Source organism: Taurulus bubalis, assembly GCF_910589615.1.
Source record: "Taurulus bubalis genome assembly, chromosome: 1".
NCBI lineage: Eukaryota > Metazoa > Chordata > Actinopteri > Perciformes > Cottidae > Taurulus > Taurulus bubalis.
This window is the reverse complement of record NC_136589.1, coordinates 44,521,793-44,539,525: the sequence shown is the minus strand read 5'-3', so window position 1 is coordinate 44,539,525 and position 17,733 is coordinate 44,521,793. Positions and strand designations below refer to the sequence as shown.

General features: G+C 41.6%; 1 protein-coding gene across 1 annotated transcript; it reads right to left on the bottom strand.

The window, feature by feature from the left end:
• Positions 1–1,438: 1,438 nt before the first annotated feature.
• On the bottom strand, positions 1,439–3,888 carry LOC306733437 (E3 ubiquitin-protein ligase TRIM39-like). The gene is made up of 2 exons (XM_079214670.1): positions 3,760–3,888; positions 1,439–3,230 (listed from the first exon to the last, which is right to left on the bottom strand). Exon 2 carries the CDS (start codon positions 3,217–3,219, stop codon positions 1,573–1,575), a length of 1,647 nt encoding a protein of 548 aa, XP_079070796.1. The 5' UTR covers positions 3,220–3,230; positions 3,760–3,888; the 3' UTR covers positions 1,439–1,572.
• Positions 3,889–17,733: the final 13,845 nt, after the last annotated feature.

Here is a 17,733-nt window from a genome sequence, read left to right as displayed (position 1 = left end):
TGCTAGTGTATAGCATGCCACATATGAATATATGTGAATGCATACAAATGTCACAAATGAAATGACAAAAATGACAATATGAACATGTTTATTGAACTTTAACAAAATTGCAAAGTGTAAATGTAAAACAAATCTTTTTTGGGGCATTTAGTCCGGTGCTTCTTTAATGTGTCTTGTCCATATATTAAAGCAATAATGATAACAAATAAAAAACCAGATGTGCAGTCCATTGATCTGTAGCTGTTGTGATGCTTTATTGTATGAAAAGCAAGGGTACCCTCTGCAGCCGTAACAGAAGTGTCTGTTTTACTCACAAAAAAGTCTGTCACTTTACTGGATGAGCTCTCTCCTCTTGCTGCAGTTTTGTGTTTTGCAGAGTGCACGTGAGCTTCCAAATCGCTGCCACCTTTATTTGCCACTGACACGTGAGTGCCTGCTCTGCATGTCATGCACTCAGCTTCCGAAGCATCACGGCCGAGGCGAAAACATGGGTATTTTTTTCTCAGTTCGTCCGTGAACTTACATTTAGGTTTCGGCAGATGTCATGTGCTGTTGTAAACAATGCAACTAGTGGAGGTGGCAAGGTGCTCAGTGATGCCAGATTGGAAATGGCCAAGTATCGTATCAAAGGCTCAAAATGGTGGTATTTGGAGGATAATTATCGTGCATCTGGCAACACTGAGATCGGTCGACCAATGACAGTCAGAGCTCGCGCAAGAAGGTGGAACATAAGGGAGATACCATTTCCAAAACTTGTAAGGGCGTAATAACTAGTTTGTGAAAGACCCAGAGGAACACAAATATCCAACGAGGCAAAATCCCCGGACGTTTTTGGAATCCCTGCCGGACGCATTTTTTAGGTCTCGAAAAGAGGACATGTCTGGTGACGTCTGGTCACCCTATGATAACAAGTGAAATAACAATACAGTCTATAGTCCAAAAAATACATAACGATTATCTTTTTTTAATTGTCCGTAAACTCCACATCCATCTCACCAATATTCACAAAACAAATCAAAGTTGGCCAAAGTGACGAATAGTTATTCAAACCACTTTTCACACCAAAAAAACATTTGCATCTATTCTATTTATTAACTTTCATCACCCAATAACACATACTGTATTCTGTAAATGTAATAGGCCTCACTCTTAAATGAAGCTTTATGACAAAACTATTAATCAACATGTTTTCTGTGGTTGCACATCAGATATAATTAATTTACCGGATTTACTCAAAGTCAGACTTCAGCTTCATGTATTTGGTGTCTTTAAAGAAGGCGCTTTCTTCTGGAAGTGGAAATAAATGTCTGTGGATTTAACAAAGGTTGAAATGGATATTCTCCATATAATGTGTCAAGATGCAGAGTTTAAGAGATGAACGCGTCCCACGAATGTGTTTCTATGTAACGGGATACATTTAATAAAATGTCTTAATGACGTGAAAATCAATCACCACAGTAAACAGACTCTGTATGAAATAAGATGTAAAGTTAAACTGCTTGATATTCACACAGAATATGTACAGTTATTCTCTTCAATGAATAAAATCATTACAATGAACAAAAAGAGTGATTAGTTTACTCTGACAGGAGTGATGATCAGAGGTGCAGAGTTTGTACCACCGTAATTAGGTTCAGGACTTAAGTATGGGAAGAGTTTCTTCTTGAAGCAGCAGCCAGTAAAGGAGTAGATAAGAGCTGCAGCTTCTACGTCATAGAAGGAGACCAGACCCTCCTCATAGTCCACAAACACCCCCACCTTCTGAGGCCCAGACTTCAGGGAGAGAACAACTTCAGGGTCGTCATTAGCTTCATACTTGTTTCCATTTGTCAAACTTATAGTCCAGTAACCCTTCTGAGGACTCGGTGTGATGTCTCCCTTCCTGTTGATCGACTCTCTGGCCACTCCTAAAGCCCATTCAATCTTTCCTTTAACTTGAACCTCAAAGTAAAATCTGCCTGAAGAGAAACTCTGCTTTGCTAAGACACAAGCACAAGAAGAAAATCTCTCTGGGTTGTTTGGGAGATTCTTCCTCACATCACCATGATGTACTTGTTTCCCGTCATCAGACAGGATGAGGTCAGGATGAGCTGTATCAGGATCAAGAGTCACTTCCACTGCAAACTTCTGGACCGTCTTTAGCTCAACTTCAACCAGCTTCTTCATCTTTCCACTGAGAGTCTCCTCCAGCTGAGACACAGCTCTCCTCACAGTCCCCTCATATGAAGCTGGAGGAACTCTGACCTTTGTCCAGTCCTTGGTGGGTGGTGGGAGGTGGATGTTTAGGGACTGGAAGCTCTGGAGAAGGTGGAGGTGGTCTTCAGAGAGGGAGAGCTTCTCCACCTCAGTGCTCCTCTTCATCAGCTCAGAGATTTCCTGTTCCAGCTCTTTGATGGAGTCTTCAGCCTGTTTTTTTGTTGCTCTCTGCTTCTCTTCTATGGTATTGATGAGCTCGTTCAGTTTTCTCTCAACAGACTCCTTCAGATCAGTGAAGACCTGAACACCTTCTGCTTTCTCTCTGTCTGCATCTTCCTCACTGAGCTCCACTATGTGTTTGACCTCCTGAATCTTCAGTCGTCTCTTCTGGATCATCTCCTGAATTTCAGCCTCTGTCTTCTCCAGCTCGACCTTCTTTCCTTCACATTCTTCTTTCAGAGGAACAACATCATGCATCTTGTGGTCTAACACAGTGCAGAGCATGCAGACACATGCCTGGTCGGTCTGACAGAACAGCTCCAGAGGTTTATCGTGCTTCGTACACATCCTGCCTTCCAGGTTCTCCACAGGCTCGATCAGCTGATGTCTCTTCAGGCCTGACATTGTCAGATGAGGCTCCAGGTGAGTCTCACAGTAGGAGGCCAGACACACCAGGCAGGACTTCAGGGCCTTCAGTCTGGTTCCAGTGCAGACGTCACAGGGAACTTCTCCTGGTTTGGACTCTTGTTGCTCTGAGCTGCTGCTGCTGGCTTTCTGTTGAGCCGACTGTCTGACATGAGAAATCATCTCAGAGAACAAAGTGTTGACGAGCAGCTCAGGTCTTGAGGTGAAAACCTTTTTACACATTGGACACGTGTTCTGGTCGTTGGTATTCCAGTAGTCATTGATGCACTTTTTGCAGAAGTTGTGTCCACATGGTGTGCTGACTGGATCAGTGAACACATCCAGACAGACGGAGCACAGGAACTGATCTTCAGATGGCAGATAGTTTGCAGCAGCCATATCTACACACACTGTGGAAGAAAAGAAAAACATTTTATGGAAAACAAAGTTAAATTATTTGTTGATCAAGCAACCAAGATCAAAGTCGGGCCGACAGACTCAACCTTGCTTCTATAAATAAATAAATCCAATGTGCATTAAAGAACAGCACTGACATAAAGCTCTGCTCACCTGATGACAAACACATCACATTTCCTCCAGCGGCTTCACAATAAAAGCCTCCCGCTGGTTCGCTGGTAGAACAATTTTATTGTGAATCAACCAGAGGAAATAGAGGAAGTGATCAATGAACAGTAACAATAGCAGGAATGTCGCAGTGAGACTAAACTTAAAACCAGAGATTCAGTTACAAGTTACTAAAGTCCTCCTGAGACACTTTAAAGCTGTTAAAGTGAGTTTCTGTGTAGTGGACTTTGGACAGACAGCCATAGTTATATTGTTTATAATTCATCAGGTATGTTATACTTCCTGCCTGCGTAAAGCTAAAGTTCAGAGTTAATCCTGGTGATTAAAGGTGTAAATATGATCAGATGTACTCACCAGTGTTTGGAAGAGACTCTGTTGTGTTGTTGAGGAAAACCTGATGAAGTCACTTTGAATTGTCTTTGAGAGAAAAGCAGAGACTTGTCTCGACTGCAGTGTTTCTGTCTCTGAGGAACTTAACTTTCGTTTCTGGAGTGTGACGTAGGAGCTCTCCTTTCCAGTGTAGCTCCGCCTCTTACCTGCAGCTCTGTGGGTGAACACCTCACCTTTACCTCCCTGTGACTCACATGGAGTAGTCTGGTTTAAATCTGAGGAGATTAATGCCATATTTACCAATTATTACAAATACTATTTACATCAGAAATACATAAAACTGACTCTCAAATAAACGGCCAATTGGAACATTTAAACTCGTAAAACGGTGATAGTTTGGACTCTGACTGTATGTGTTGTTTGTTTTTTGTGTTGCAGGGCGGAGAAAGCAGAAGGCAGTCAAAGAGAGGCCGGGGCATAGCAAAGGTGAGCTCAAACCTGTTGGAACACTTCCTGATATCACCTGTCAATCAACTCAAAGCAGATTAGTGAGCTGTGTGGTGTGGGCAGGAAACTGACTACATTTGAAAATAGTCAAATATTTCTCAGCGACTCTTATTATATTTATATATTTTTATTATTGTGAGCGCACAGAGTCTGAGCGAGGACGATATAGAATGAGAGGAACAGGAGGAGACAACCCCAACCCTTCCTCTTCCTCCCCTCTTCCTCATGTGGACCTTCCATGACGACCCTGCCAACGCCTCGGCCTCCATCACTCCGGCCGACATCCATCACTTCCTGAAGTGGAATTAGTTTTTTATTCCAGGTTCATCCATGACAGTAGTGTGTTGTAGTTTTTTAACTTAACCTTCCTCTTGTGTTTGGGTTGGCACCGACCCGTTTTAGGATTTAAATGCATAAAAGAACCATATAAAATGTGGTTATTGCATCAAGGCTTTTTGACTTTGTGAGGAACCTCTATTTCAACAAAATAAAGCAAAACAAAAATGTTTCACTAAATTATAAAATGCTCTGGTTGAAATTATGACCTTTGTGTTGTTAGGGTCGGTTTAGACCCAGTTATAAAAATAAGATTTGCTTGATTGGTTGTTGTTTTTTGACCTTGCAAATCGATTTGCTGTGTTATGACTTGTTCTGCTTTTCATTTTGTGTTTGTATTAAAGTCTTATTGCTGAAAAAAATACTTTTTAGCCTTTTTCTTGAAGTAAATATGGGTCGAAATTGACCTGTAACACCATAGATTGTACTGTAGTTAATAATTAGAAAATGTAAAAAAAATATATAAGAGATGTGTTCTAATACCCCTCAGTAATAGTCAGGTAACACAACCTTTTATTTATTTATATGATTCTTTTGAGGTTCATTTTACCATTTTTTTAAATTGGAATCGAGGTATCCTGACAAAGAAAAGGCCCAAAGGCCCACACCAAAAATATTAAAACATGTAAAACAATATTTTCATGGATAAGGAAGCCTAGCAAGGTAACCAAGAAATGAGAAACAAATTGGATGATAGATAATTGTTTTTAGTGTATTTTACAGCTGATTTAAGACATGGGTCAAAACCGACCCGTTAACACAAGAGATGCTACTATAAAGCTGACACAAGAGATGCTACTATAAAGCTAACACAAGAGGAAGGTTAGATGACCCGTTTTGGGGTATTAAGAGTATCTGGATCCTAACGGCCAGAGAAATACAAGAGCCCATCCTCACTCCACCGTCATGAGCTGTGTACTCATTGAGTGGACCGGGTGTTGACGTGGATCCGCTCCTTCCTTCAGGGTGGTGCAGCACACGTCCCGCCAGCATCCTGTACCAGGGTTACACCGCCCGACATGTTTGTACCAACCGTCTCCATGGTTCCTTTATCAGTCGTGGAAAGTTCCAGAAACAGGAATCTTCTCTCCGCTCGGATGCTCCAGAAAGTATTCATTGTTTGTTTTTTTGTTATCAGTCGTCTTTCTGTTCTGAAAAAGAGATGACGTTTTTGGGAAAATAAAAGATGTGAACAAACTATTAAGTTGTCTTGTGAGATTATTTTATTTTAAATTCATTTACGCATCCTCCTCGCTCTGCACGTGTCATCACTGTTTAGAAAGTAGCTTCTCGTTAGCAAACATTTAAAAAAAAGCTTCCTGCAACGTTTTACAGCAGGTCGTGTCTTTATTTCTGTACCTGTGAACTTGGAGGACGAACAAAAGAGACATCCTCGAAACTCCAGTGAAGATCTGGAGTCGGAGTCAGAGGAGTCTCTGTACTGAGAAGAAGCCATCTCCACGCTCTGCTTCGCTTCTTCAGGGGCTTGCAGGCATCTGAGATCTCACTGGCTCCTAGAGGATCACCAAAGAAAAGGACAAAAAAAGATGGATTTCACTTTTGTGTGTCATGGGAGTTTCCACAGCAGAGGTTTCAAAAAGGAGCCATGACAAACGGATGCCCTACCTTTCTGTGGACTCAGCGTGGTCTCAGGAGCCATCTCAGCCTGTGAGGGTTAAACGAGGAGGTGTAGATCATCGTGGTTTTATTCAGGTAGCAGAAGGTTAGTTTGGGGGAATTACGACATTAACGCTACATCAAATGTACATTCGCCCAAACACACAGGCGGTAGATTAGTCTGTAAAGAGCGGGAAACATTATTACTGCCGTTTACCTGAGAACTGATTCTTTCTCGGAGTGGACTTCAGTCGACAGCAAACATCGTCACTCCGCTTTCATTTAATTTAACTGGGACTAGTAAAATAAAAAATGTTTGAAACGAAGAGCAGAGTTCAAGTTTATGCCATTGACTTGTGTGTTGAAAGGAGAAATGAATGAGTGGTGAGCTCATATTTCATGAGCTAATTACAGTAAATTGAATTACTGTATACATCAGTTAAACATAATTAAATACAAGTATAATCCTGATGGATTATCTGAAGGAAACAAAGGCTTGTTTTTGTGCTCATCCTTTTTCTTTTTTTAGGACAGTGTAAGAAAGGAGTGACAAGTCATCCGACATCTTCCTGACACTAGTGTTGTTTTCGTTAGGATGGGTTTAGACAGTTTGGTTATTAAAAAAAACTGTGACCAAGATGTGCGCTCAACTGGATATTTGGCAGTTGATAATAGACTGTTGTGGACAGACTTTGGAATGGAGTTATTGTTTGTAAAGCACACAAATACACCTCTTGCATCCACTTCAAAATAGTTTGTAAAGACAAATGAATGCTTCTGAATTTGAACATTTAGACAAGCGTCAGTGTCACAGAAAAAATGGTGGTCTTATGAAACACAAGCAGTGTAAACTCCCACAGTTTCTCAATGAGCTCCATAAAGCCACATCAGCAGTCTTTACTGACCCTTGTCCCTGAGCAAAATATTATCCTTTCTATAAAGTGCCTCCACAACTTTCACTCACAGTACATATGTTATAAATATTGAAATACTGGTAAAGATACTGCTGAGTATCCTGCAGCTTCGGTCTGTCTAAAACCTGACATGGAGGCCAACCTGCTGAACCTGCACCCTCCTCTTCCGGGTAAGCTACATATTTAAAAGCTGCTCTTTAATTGCATAGATTTAAGTGTTATTGTCGTGTTTTTATGAAGACAATATTAAACGCACGGCCTCTGACGAAGCACTGGCCGAGGCTAACAAGCTAGCATGAAGTCCCTGTGTTGTAGAAACTATATGTTAGCCGACAGCGCTAAGCTAAGCTAAGCAACATCTGTCAAACAAGACATCTGGCCCCGTTTCCCCGTCGTCGTTGGTTTGTAGTCCATGTCGTATCCATGGAGATGGAATGCGTCATTATGGAACGTTTTAGGGAAAGTCCCTGTGGCTTTGAACTGTTAGTGATGCGATATCGCTCAACGTGGCATTGATGTTTAGTCCATAAGTCAAGCCGCTTGGGAGAGATTCTTTGCTTACGTATTGAACTCGTCATACATTGTCCGCACGACCCACACAACCCTTCGCAACCTTCGCAGTTTAGCAGTTTCTCCCCCGTATTGAACTTGTCGTACACCACCCCATAGAGTTTTTCTCTAGTATTGAACTTGTCATACACCACCCCATAGAGTTTCTCTCGTATTGAACTTGTCATACACCACCCCATAGAGTTTTTCTCTAGTATTGAACTTGTCATACACCACCCCATAGAGTTTCTCTCGTATTGAACTTGTCATACACCACCCCATAGAGTTTCTCTCGTATTGAACTTGTCATACACCACCCCATAGAGTTTCTCTAGTATTGAACTTGTCATACACCACCCCATAGAGTTTTTCTCTAGTATTGAACTTGTCATACACCACCCCATAGAGTTTCTCTAGTATTGAACTTGTCATACAACACCCCATAGAGTTTATCTCTAGTATCGAACTCGTCATACAAGTGCACAAACTGCTAAACATATCCCGTGCGAAGATGACTTCCAAGTCTTTTGATAGACAGAACCAACATGCCAATCCGCAACAAGCCATATTTGGTGCGGTGGATATACGTAAGAAGGAGGGTTTCAAGTGTGCTCCACAGAACCAACATGCCAATCCACCACGGGCTATAGTTGGTGCGGTGGACGTACGTGAAAAGGAGGGTTTCAAGTCTGCACGAATTTCCCCTCAGGATTTCCCACAAACTGCAATGGGTTATAAGGACTATCACATCTCCTGGCTAAATGCCAAACAAAGCGAGATGTTAAAGAGACTTGCCAAAGCTGATATTGAAAAGTGGAATCTCATCCAACGAGTTCACGAAGGGGAAGTGAAATATAGCCGCCTGGAGAGAAGTCTAGCGCGCAATGTGGACAAAGACCTGGAAATTGCCAAGCCCAAGAAAGAATTGGAGGAAGCTGAGCGCCAAAAGCCTGCAAAACCGAAGCAGAGTCACCAAGCTAAATTAGAGCTTCTTCGCCTTAAAGCAATAGAGAGGGAAGAAGAATTGGCCTCTGCAGACCTGAACTGGCATTGTCGCGTCCTTCTTGAAGAGACGCAGAAAAGTCATCAGGAGGAAGTAAAGCTACTTCTCGCCATAGCGAGTGAATCAGAATGGGCAACTAGCTCGAGTCAAATCCAAACACTCACTGAGAGGCTGGGGAATAACCAGTCTGAATTAGAGCAGCTGAAAGGCAAAGCCAAAGTGAGTGAATCAGAATGGGCAACTCAAGAACACAGCCTGAGGACTCAGGTCAAAACGCTGGAAGAGACACTGTGGGGTTATCAGTCCGAAATAGAGCAGCTGAAAATCAAAGCCAAAGCCAGTGAATCAGAATGGGCAACTCAAGAACACATCCTGAGGACTCAGGTTGAAACGCTGAAAGAGACACTGAGGGGTAATCACTTTGAAATAGAGCTGAAAATCGAAGGCAAAGCGAGTGAATCAGAATTGGAAACTCAACTCCAAACGCTCGCTGAGATGCTGTGGGGTAATCACTCTGAAATAGAGCAGCTGAAAGGCAAAGCCAAAGAGAGTGAATCAGAATGGGCAACTCAAGAACACATCCTGAGGACTCAGGTTCAAACGCTTGAAGAGACACTGAGGGGTAATCACTCTGAAATAGAGCAGCTGAAAGGCAAAGCCAAAGAGAGTGAATCAGAATGGGCAACTCAAGAACACTTCCTGAGGACTCAGGTTCAAACGCTGGAAGAGACACTGAGGGGTAATCACTCTGAATTAGAGCAGCTGAAAGGCAAAGCCAAAGTGAGTGAATCAGAATGGGCAACTCAAGAACACATCCTGAGGACTCAGGTTCAAATGCTAGAAGAGACACTGAGGGGTAATCACTCTGAAATAGAGCAGCTGAAAGGCAAAGCCAAAGAGAGTGAATCAGAATGGGCAACTCAAGAACACATCCTGAGGACTCAGGTTCAAACGCTGGTAGAGCCACTGAGGAGTAAGGAGTCTGAAATCCATAATCTAACCGAAGAGAACAAGGACCTCGCAGACGTCTGCCTTGCGCAGAAGAAGAAAATCAGAGGTCTATTTGGAAAGAAGCTCGTGGATAGAACGACAGAGCTTCAAAAGATGGTGAAAAAAAACAAGGAGAAGGAAGAGAAAAAGAAGGAAAAGGTGAAGACGGGGTTTTTCGGCCGACTTGGCAGAAAGTCAACACGCGATGGTGGTGGACAGGCGGAAGAGGTTACAGCTGATGTAGATCAGCAGTGACCTCTTTCTCCCCCTCCCTCCCTCCATCTCCCTCCCGTCCCCTTTCCCCAAAGACAGTCAGCAGTGATTTAATTGATCACTACAGCCTCACAGAGACATCTCCACCTTTGTCTCTGTGTGAAGTTTGGAACCTGCCGTAACAGCGACAGGCCTAATGGGAGGTGATGTTTTCTAGATCTCTGCAGTGAACACATTTTAGATGGAGCTGAAAACACCTGTGTATCCCTTATCTTTATTGAATGCACTCAATTTAGATATGTGGAGTTGACACGAGTGCGAACAGTTTCCGCCAGTTACCTGCAACCGACGTACCAGAAGTAAACCCACGTGTTCTTTGATTATGTGGGAGGAAAGCTGAGTACCAGGAGTAAACCCACGTGAACACAGGGAGAATGTTGAAACTCCACACAGAGAGAAGGGTGGAGGTGTCTCTGTGAGGCTGCAGTGTTAAATCACTGCAGCCACTGTGCTGGCCTTGATTGGTTCCAGCTGTTTGCAGCACACCTGACTGAATAGACTGACCTGGGTAATTGGACCGTGCCATGCTACCTCAGCCAGAGGGGTGTCTTCAGCAGCTAGGCTATTCTGCACCACTAGAGAGAGAGGTCTTCTCTCCCCTTTCAATTGACATGGACTCACCGACTGCTATATACCATGCTTGGGATATGGCTCGGGAGTGTCTCCTGCTTCCTGGGAGACCTCATTATGTCTGTCTTGAATTCTAGTTTGTTGTTATTTATCACTTTGTTAAGCTTTTGTTCCCCATCTTAACCTGTACATATCATTGGGGCAACAAAATCTTAACCAACTGACAAATAACAACAAACTACAATTCAAAACATACATAATGAGTGTCTCCTGATTTCACGGAGACCTCATTATGTCTGTCTTGATTTCTGGTTTGTTGTTATTTATCACTTTGCTAAGCTTTTGTTCCCCATCTTAACCTGTACATATCATTGGGGAAACAAAATCTTAACAAAGTGACAAATAACAACAAACTAGAATACAGGACAGACATAATGAGGTCTCCGTGATTGCAAGAGACACTCCCGAGCCATCGCCCACTGCATGGTATGTAGCAGTCGGTGAGTCCATGTTAATTGAATGGGGAGAGGAGACCGCTCTCTCTAGTGGCGCAGAACAGCCTGGCTGCTGAGGACACCCCTCTGGTTGAGGTAGCATGGCACGGTTCAATTACCCAGGTCAGTCTATTCAGGCAGGTGTGGGGCAGACAGCTGGAACCAATCAAGGACAGTAGAGTGGCTGCAGTGATTTAACACTGCAGCCTCACAGAGACACCTCCACCCTTGTCTCTGAGTGGAGTTTGCATATTCTCCCTGTGTTTGCGTGGGTTTACTCCTGGTACTCAGGTTTCCTCCCACATAATCAAAAAACACTATGGACTACTACTGATGGGTCTACTACAGGTCCTCCCCTTGATTGAATAATAAAAAAAATTAAAAGTATATCTATGTTTCCTTCTCTCTTATTAAATATATAGAGTATTAATACAATTGTATGACATGATGGTGACTTCAAAGAAGAAGTACTGGAATCTGTTTAAGTTGTGATTTTCATAAAATGATCAATGTTATAAAATAAGTATTTTAGGTTAACGACAGGAGCTCGTTCTGTAATCAATGATATTCGACAGTAAAAAACATAGGACCTTCATTACTGACGCCTTTATGGATATCTTTTATATTCACATTATTTACCGGTTTTATAATTGAATCATTCACAGAGTTGTAAACTAATTGAACATGTTTTCTTTGTGAATGTGAACCACTGGATACACGAAGCTAATAATAATTAGTATTAATATGATAGAGACCTGTCAATCACAGTAATCCCCGCCCCTAAAGCATACTCTGCATTATGGTCTGTTTGACTCTAAATGGACCATAATTTACTAAATGAACTTCATGCTGTATTGAAGAAGACTTAAAACTAGAGATTGAGACATTGGACAATCCCAATGTCCCCTAAACCCTCAAACCCTGAACCCTCAGGGACTCACTGACGTCAGCTGCTAAGTGGTTGAGTGTGAGAGTCTGTGAGGGCTTGATGGTGTAAATATGAATGGGACAGCACTTTGCTGCAACACATCACGTGACTACATAACCAAATATTGTGTACAATTGTGTATTTATTTTATACTTTTTATTCACTGATTTGAACGTCTTCCTCACGAGATGAGAAGTCATTTTAAATGATCTGTTTACTCGTGTTGTCAAAACGAAATGTTTGATGAATGTAAATAAATATTATAAATATAATTTCTGCTTGCATTCCTCTGATTAAATGTATTTTATCGGGCTAAACGCCCACGTGTCTCTTTGTTTACCTTTTTTTTTTACGTCTCCATTCTTCCTTTTGGAACTACGTGTTTTACATAACATTGCTATGAACTGTGGGTAATTCCCTTATGCAAAGTCGGCATCTATAATAATGATTAATTGCGTTATTTCTACCACGCTTCGAAGCAACATTTCAATCTATCTTAATGTGTTGCATTTTTATTTCAAAGTAGTTGACTGAATGCGTTCAAATGAATCCCATGCAGCGAGAGCCTTTCACCGAGACAGAGTACAGCTTCATTAAAGTCAAACTGCAGGCATGTCTGAACTCTTCAAACTCAACTTTTGAATGAAAAGGGACAGAATCAATACGCTCAAATAAAAAGACAGTCATGTACAAAAAGAGTGTCGTCTCAACAGTCACACACATTTAGAAGCAGAACTGTACAGGCAAAAAAAGAAGTATGCCACTATTTACAAGTTCTTCAACAATATGCAGTATGCAGTAACACAGGAACAAGTAATCAACGTGGTATTTTGTGTTCATCCACATTTTAATCAAAGCAACACCTAGAGAGATAGATATGACCCCAGTTAGAGTTACTGTAAGTAAAATACAGTCATCCAGGAAAAAGCCAGGCGATGTTTTTGTGTATCGACATGCCTGGAAAGTGATCCCTTGCCCTTTCTCGCCAAGAGAGTAAAGAGAAGTCTATGTGGTAAACATGCAGCTTCAGACAGAATGTGGTTTACAACTGGGTCTTTTTGGGGTAAAATCAGATTTGCATTCAGCAAAGAACGACCATCTTTGTACAAGAAAATAATTATTTCTACACAACAGGAACACCAGACAATATGATGTACAATACTAAACTTAAAAGCAGAGATTCAGTTACAAGTTACTAAAGTCCTCAGGCTGTTTAAAGCTGTTAGAGTAAGTTACTGTAATATATTTCACGTCTCCATCACTAATGTCATTCAATACATGCAAATAAAGCAGTTTTTATCTTTTTGAAATCTCAACAAGACTTCTTTTCCCGTTCCAAAAATAACCACACAAATCAACTGAATGTTGAATCCAAACGGAGCAGATTTACTTTTAGAAAACTGCAAACATTTCCTTCACAATGCAAATTAAAAACATATAAAACAAATAAACTATTTACATTATTTACACAATTGGATTTTTTAAACTGTAAAAATACACAAACCAAATTGTCCATTTATTGGCACACGTCCATCAGGAAGTCACTGTGCATCGTGCCACAGCTGGTAGCAGTTCTTTTTGGAGTTGGAGCAGAGAGAAACATTACACTTCCTGTAAATCACGGAAGTCTTCACCCTGGGCATTCCAGCATCAAGGCACCTCTTGCAATGCTTCCTAACCTGTGTTTCCTCGCTGCCGATATACACGGGCATCAAGTGGTGGAGGGTGGGGCAAACTCCAGCATCTCCTTGGCCAACTGCTCCCTGAAGGCCTTGTGGGTGAAGGGCTTGGTCTGGGTGGGGTCCTGCCTCAACGTGAACAGCTGTGCAAGAGATAACTGTTCACGGCGCCGATGTCCACAAAGTGTGCGCCAAACAGCATCCCGTCGTGCGCGTATTTATGTATACGATATCAGACAGCAGGCCTAGGTAAAAAATACACGGCCCGCCACTGAATTGCGATACTCAATATCTGCCTTTACGTTGTATGTGCTCGGCCAATTATATCATGCTTTCTTATAATTTACCATTCTTTATCCATGTAATATTGCTTTTGCCTGTATTCTTCTCAACATGTCACTTTGTGGTTTCCTGTATTGTTGTGCTGGTGCCTCATCTTTTTTGGCATTGTCAGTTCTCCAAAATGTTATGGAAAAATGTCCCACAATGTATTAGCAATGTTTTGTACAAAGATGTTATATTATTTAATGAACATGTTGTATTTGGATTTGATAGCTATGACAGAAAATTTGAGGAAAAGACAAATCATGAATGTATTAATCATCTTTGCTAAGTTTTAGATTCACAAATGTAAATTTACAAACCAAAAACCTATTTTTTTTGTGTTTTTTACAAAGAATTTGAATTATGTATTAAAAACTCTGAAAGGCTGTTCCAAAAAAAAAAGGAACTGTAGTTCATGCGTTGCCAGTAATATATGTTTGTAATTACACAATCGTGCTTAGTTTCCTCTTTTTTATTTAATTGTATGCCTTGTCTTTTTTTTCTTCCTCTCTGCAGTTGCCCCTGACTTGTTGGATTAACGATGTATTTTGCCATTTGCTACTGTCAATTTATGAAATTGTACTTGTGCAAATTATTGAATAAATGTTTAATAAAAGAAGAAGAAGAAAACTCTGTAAGTACTGCAACTTACTGGGAGATGGTGATGTTTAAAACTTTAAAATAACAAAGAATTCTCCGCTGTAGAAATCATTGTTTGTACCGAGTTCACTTGTACATTTCCTGCGTAGATCATCATGGACAACGGACCGGCCCATCGCAACGGGAACGCTGCTCAGTGGCAGAAAGGTGAGAAAACTATAGAGAGCCGTTTAACGGTGAAAGCTCATTGTTATGCCTCCACGACTGTCATGGCCGGAGGCGTCCGGTCTATTCTCGTGAACACAGTATCTCCAGAACGCCTCGGGGGGGATTCTTCAAATTTGGCCCAAATGTCCCCCTGGACTGAACATTATTTTCCACCCATGTCTCTACACATCTTGGATAGTCTTTGTATAACTGCAGTAACTCTGGCTGCCCAGCAGATGTCGCCATTTTGACTTGTAAAACAGTAAATAAGTTCCAGCACGACTGCTTCATGGTGATTTGAGGCTTTATTTCTTCCACCAACAACTAACTCTTGGTCTTCGTCCGCTCTCGTGCAGCTGGAGAGGCGCTGGGCGACGTGTTCGAGGTGTCCAGCATCAGACGAGAGGACTACGCCTTCCACAAGGGAAAGTCTGAGTACGAGGACATTCTGCAGAGCAACGACCTGCCGTCCACCATGACACCTCGAGGACATCAGGCCCCTGCAGCGTTCCTCATCCTGGCCGCGGGGCTCGACAAGGTGCTCGCATATTGTCAGACTGAGCTGTTATTTATCTGTAAGTGTGAACAATAGAACCTGGACTGCCTGTGACTAACTTTTATTTCTTCATTTCCGACGCAGCATGGCGTGGATTCTAACGCCCCTCTGCCGTACTCCCACATTGACATCGCTGGGTCCAGTGGGCCGTTCCCCGGTGTCCCAACAGGAGCTCCCATCCTCGCCACGGCAACAAACTACTTACTGTCTGATAGTTTCGAAACGGATACCCCCCAGTTTATATTAAAAAAATGTAAAAACACGGCCTCTGCAATCAATGCCAATTACAATTTGGAACCGTCTAAATACCAATGAAATCCCTGCCACAACACATCATGGAGCAATGTGTACGTCTGACATTCCCTCATCCCTCAGATTGCTTTTCTGCCACGATGTCCCTGCTCTCTTTTCTAAGATGTCGTGACACTCGTCCTGCCTGCAGCCGGTGTCAAAGGACCCTGTTCTTAAGTGGCCTGAACCAACATATATACTCTCAGGTGTACAATGGCAGTATGAAATTACCATTCTGTTTTTATGAGTGTATGTGTGCGACAAACCGGGAACACGGTTGTGTGATTAGAGATGTTGTGTGTCAGTCAAACCTCTCATTGATCAATAAAAAAACTAAATTTAAAACGCTCACTGTGGTCTTTGCATATCATTATTTTTGTGTATTACACATAAGTGATCAGAGGGGAATAATAATAATAAATATTGTCTCTTATACGTACATTTCTGCTAAACTCACCTACTACATTCAGTGTTATTCCTTAATATAGGCTCATAATACATTCAGTGTTACTACTTTAATATAATTGTGTACATTCAGTGTTAATCCTTTGGCTTGACCTTTAACCTGTAAACACATTGTAATACATGCTAGCTACCACTAGGTACGCTATTTAAACAAACCGTAAAAGTCGGGTTACAAGCCGCTTCTACATTCGGTGGGTGTCCCCGCTGTAGCGAGCTAGCGCTGCTGCTAGCTAATGCTGCTGCTAGTGTATAGCATGCCACATATGAATATATGTGAATGCATACAAATGTCACAAATGAAATGACAAAAATGACTATATGAACATGTTTATTGAACTTTAACAAAATTGCAAAGTGTAAATGTAAAACAAATCTTTTTTGGGGCATTTAGTCCGGTGCTTCTTTAATGTGTCTTGTCCATATAGTAAAGCAATAATGATAACAAATAAAAAACCAGATGTGCAGCCCATTGATCTGTAGCTGTTGTGATGCTTTATTGTATGAAAAGCAAGGGTACCCTCTGCAGCCGTAACAGAAGTGTCTGTTTTACTCACAAAAAAGTCTGTCACTTTACTGGATGAGCTCTCTCCTCTTGCTGCAGTTTTGTGTTTTGCAGAGTGCACGTGAGCTTCCAAATCGCTGCCACCTTTATTTGCCACTGACACGTGAGTGCCTGCTCTGCATGTCATGCACTCAGCTTCCGAAGCATCACGGCCGAGGCGAAAACATGGGTATTTTTTTCTCAGTTCGTCCGTGAACTTACATTTAGGTTTCGGCAGATGTCATGTGCTGTTGTAAACAATGCAACTAGTGGAGGTGGCAAGGTGCTCAGTGATGCCAGATTGGAAATGGCCAAGTATCGTACCAAAGGCTCAAAATGGTGGTATTTGGAGGATAATTATCGTGCATCTGGCAACACTGAGATCGGTCGACCAATGACAGTCAGAGCTCGCGCAAGAAGGTGGAACATAAGGGAGATACCATTTCCAAAACTTGTAAGGGCGTAATAACTAGTTTGTGAAAGACCCAGAGGAACACAAATATCCAACGAGGCAAAATCCCCGGACGTTTTTGGAATCCCTGCCAGACGCATTTTTTAGGTCTCGAAAAGAGGACATGTCCGGGAAAAAGAGGACGTCTGGTCACCCTATGATAACAAGTGTAATAACAATACAGTCTATAGTCTAAAAAATACATAACGATTATCTTTTTTTAATTGTCCGTAAACTCCACATCCATCTCACCAATATTCACAAAACAAATCAAAGTTGGCCAAAGTGACGAATAGTTATTCAAACCACTTTTCACACCAAAAAAACATTTGCATCTATTCTATTTATTAACTTTCATCACCCAATAACACATACTGTATTCTGTAAATGTAATAGGCCTCACTCTTAAATGAAGCTTTATGACAAAACTATTAATCAACATGTTTTCTGTGGTTGCACATCAGATATAATTAATTTACCGGATTTACTCAAAGTCAGACTTCAGCTTCATGTATTTGGTGTCTTTAAAGAAGGCGCTTTCTTCTGGAAGTGGAAATAAATGTCTGTGGATTTAACAAAGGTTGAAATGAATATTCTCCATATAATGTGTCAAGATGCAGAGTTTAAGAGATGAACGCGTCCCACGAATGTGTTTGTATGTAACGGGATACATTTAATAAAATGTCTTAATGACGTGAAAATC

Excerpts from the sequence above, each read along its gene's own strand:
- LOC306733437 (XM_079214670.1), bottom strand. The coding sequence starts at position 3,219 with ATGGCTGCTGCAAACTATCTGCCATCTGAAGATCAGTTCCTGTGCTCC.